Below are 3,245 nucleotides of genomic sequence, written 5' to 3'. Positions count from 1 at the left end.
ATTAATCAGGTTAGTTGTTGGATAGGAATAATAAATCATTAGTTTGTCTGATTTAAAAATGCAAGAGTTTTTGAAACAAGAATACAATGATATTTAAAGTATATTAGTTATGATAATATATAAATTAAAATAGATATGTATACAACCCTTCAAAAACTGGGGTCATCCAGTTTTTTTTGGACTTTTGAAAGTCTCATGCCTATGGAAGCCCATTTCCGCCACTGAATAAAAAAAATAAGGTAATTGCGACTTTTTGTCTTACAATTTTGACTTTCTTTATTGCAATTGCAAGCTTATATCTCATAATCTGACTTTTATTTCTCAGAATTGCGTGATGTAATCTCACAGTTGCGAGTTATAAAGTCAGAATAGCGGGATATAAACTTGCAATTGCGAGAAATAAAGTCAGAATTGCAAGATATTCACAATTCTGACTTTTTTCGCAAATGTGAGTAATAAAGTCTAATACTGAGAGGAAAAAAAGATTGATTTGTTCTCAGAATTGCAAGTTAATATCTCACAGTATAAGTTTATATCTCTGAAGAAAAAAAATCACAATTGTAAGATGCAATTCTGAGAAAAAAGTTCCTTTTTTTTTCAGAATTGTGAGTTTATATAATGCAATTCTGAGAAATATCAGAACTGTGAGTTTATATGTTGCAATTCTGACTTTTCAACCCAAAATTGCAAGTTTATATCTCACAATTGTGAGAAAAAAATCAGAATTGCGAATTTGTATCACACAATTCCGAGGAAAAAAGTCAGAAATGTGAGATAAAAAGTCGCAATTACCTTTATTTTTTATTTATTGCCAAAACCTCCTTTCATACTCATGTTCACCATTGCTGCATTTTGATTAAAAGGCAATTTTATGAAATATTACTATAATTTAACTGTTATTTTACTAACAGTTAAATAACTGTTTTCTATTTGAATATATTTTAAAATTTTATTTATTTCTGAAGCTGAAATTTTCAGCATCATTGCTCCAGTCTTCAGGGTCACATGATCCTTCAGAAGTCATTCTAATATGAGGTTTTGCTGCTCAAGAAACATTTCTTATTAGAAAGAGAAATCTTTCGTAACATCATAATGCATTATTGCTCAATTAAAGTGTTAATGATACTGAACTTTTCAACATATATACACAAAAATGACAATAATATCAGCTAAGCTAAACATCATATAGCACATCTGTATGGTGATGAATGCTGACTGACTGTAGGCCAAAGACACGCCCTCTCTTTATTTGTACCCGCTGACCTAGCTGTTTAACAGGAAACTCTTATCTGAACTCTACGCTAGATGACTTTCACTCAAGATTAGCCGAGCGCTAAAAGGTAGCATGCCTGTCCTAGACAAGAAAAAAGAATTCATTGTTTTCCAGCTTCTGCTTTAACTGAGGTCTGTCTCTCCCTATCTGTCTTCTTTCATTTCCTTTATACTTGTTTGAATATTGTTCTAACCAATGCCAAAATATCCATTAGGGATGTTATACAAGCTACACAATGTTTGCTATCCCAAAAACACTACACAAAAGAGGAATGGAAGCGTTTGGAGTGAAGTCTGACCATGCCACACACTTTTATTTAGTTTATCCTCATTCATCCATCAAGTTCTAAAACACGCTTGATTTAACAATAATTCAACATTAACATATTCAGTCTTAAACTGACTTCATTGTGCTTATAGGAATACTCATCCTTGCGTGGCTCTGAAATGTAAGACTCTTAAGATTCTTTTTTTCTGTGGAACATAAAAGAACATATTATAAGGAGCTGGAATGACAGAATTGTAATTTTTGTCATATAGTAATTCTGGTTATGCACAGAATACAGATCCCAAATATAATTACAAATTTATTTAGACACATACTATAAAATTGCAAAACTTGCATTACAGCATTAACCATCCTTGGCAATATTACCATTGATAAAACATACTGTTGCTAAAAAAAGTGTCAAATAATGCACACACACACACACACAAATAAAATAAAATATATTTTTTTACTAGACTGGTTTATACTGGTTTAAATGTTTTTAATGCTATCAGTATGTAAAAATACCAATAGGCCACTGATTTCTTTTCCAAATAGGGCTTTGAAAGTCACCTGAAAGCTTCAGATGTGAATAAATTCTGTCCAAATGCTTCCAAATCATGCATAACATTAATTGAGTTTTCGGTGCAATGCATCAACAGTGCAAATAAATCAGCTGCTGTCCCGTACAAACCTTACAAAATGATTTTGAGAGTTTTATTATTCCTTAAGATGACAGCTCACAAATCTCAAGTCTGCAGAGATTGATTCTAATGTAAAAGAACTGAAGCATTACTAAAAGTATAATTTTGCTCTTGAGGGGATGAATAAATATGGAAACAATCACCGTGCAAGTAACCATGCCCTTCTGATTGCACTCACAATTCTGATTAAAACAAATTCACTATTTCATGATAACAAGTTTGGCATGCTTATTTAGTAAAGCTGAGCTTTATTCTTGAATATTTCCAACCTTAAGATGAAATCTAAACTAAATGATTTCCGTCTTTCTGTAATGCTGAGTTCTCGGGCGTTGCTCTAGACTGCGAGCGAGAATTTTACTTTGCAACTTTGCTTCGTGATCGCCCATGCAGACGGCAACAAATACAAAAGCACCTCCAACAACCAACAGAAGTCCAGCAAACCAGGCAGAAAACATGGCCTCTCCATATTCCCATCTAGGCATCACATCTGGGAGATTCTCATCCCAGAACTTCACTACCATTATGTACGCCATTAACGAAACAGGTGCGAGGGTCGTGATCCCTGACACAAGGATAAACACTCCACCGATGATGAGCAGCGTCCTCTTCATCCTCTCCCGTCCAGTGCCAATGTCAACACCTTGGAGTCCGAAAAAAGCAGCCGCCACACCAAGGAATCCCGTCGCGATGGAAATGCACATGAGAACCCGTGAAGCTAAAGTGTCTAGTGGAAGGGCTAAAAAAGACTCAAAGGCTTTGCAGTGAATGCCAACTTCTTCTGTATAGATACACATGTGCCAGAGTCCCTCATACCAATTCTCCATCTCATTCAGATCCGAGTTCATCGTCTTCCATAGTGGCAGGAAGGTTGTAATGAAGGTTGTGACTAAACCTCCAAAGGACACAAAGAGCGAAGCTCTTTGGACAAACTTAGTGGTGAACAGCACCATGTTAACGCTCGTCTGTTCTCAGGCTTTGTCTGTCTGTCCATCAGAAACTGA

General features: G+C 35.0%; 1 protein-coding gene across 1 annotated transcript; it reads right to left on the bottom strand.

The window, feature by feature from the left end:
* Window positions 1-1,580: 1,580 nt before the first annotated feature.
* On the bottom strand, window positions 1,581-3,245 carry cldn26 (claudin 26). The gene has a single exon (XM_051110746.1). The coding sequence runs from the start codon at window positions 3,192-3,194 to the stop codon at window positions 2,532-2,534; it is 663 nt and encodes a 220-aa protein (XP_050966703.1). The 5' UTR covers window positions 3,195-3,245; the 3' UTR covers window positions 1,581-2,531.

Source organism: Labeo rohita, chromosome 5, assembly GCF_022985175.1.
Source record: "Labeo rohita strain BAU-BD-2019 chromosome 5, IGBB_LRoh.1.0, whole genome shotgun sequence".
In the NCBI taxonomy this organism is placed as follows: Eukaryota; Metazoa; Chordata; class Actinopteri; order Cypriniformes; family Cyprinidae; genus Labeo; species Labeo rohita.
Note: the sequence above shows the minus strand (reverse complement) of the source record. Positions and strands in the feature narration are given on the sequence as shown.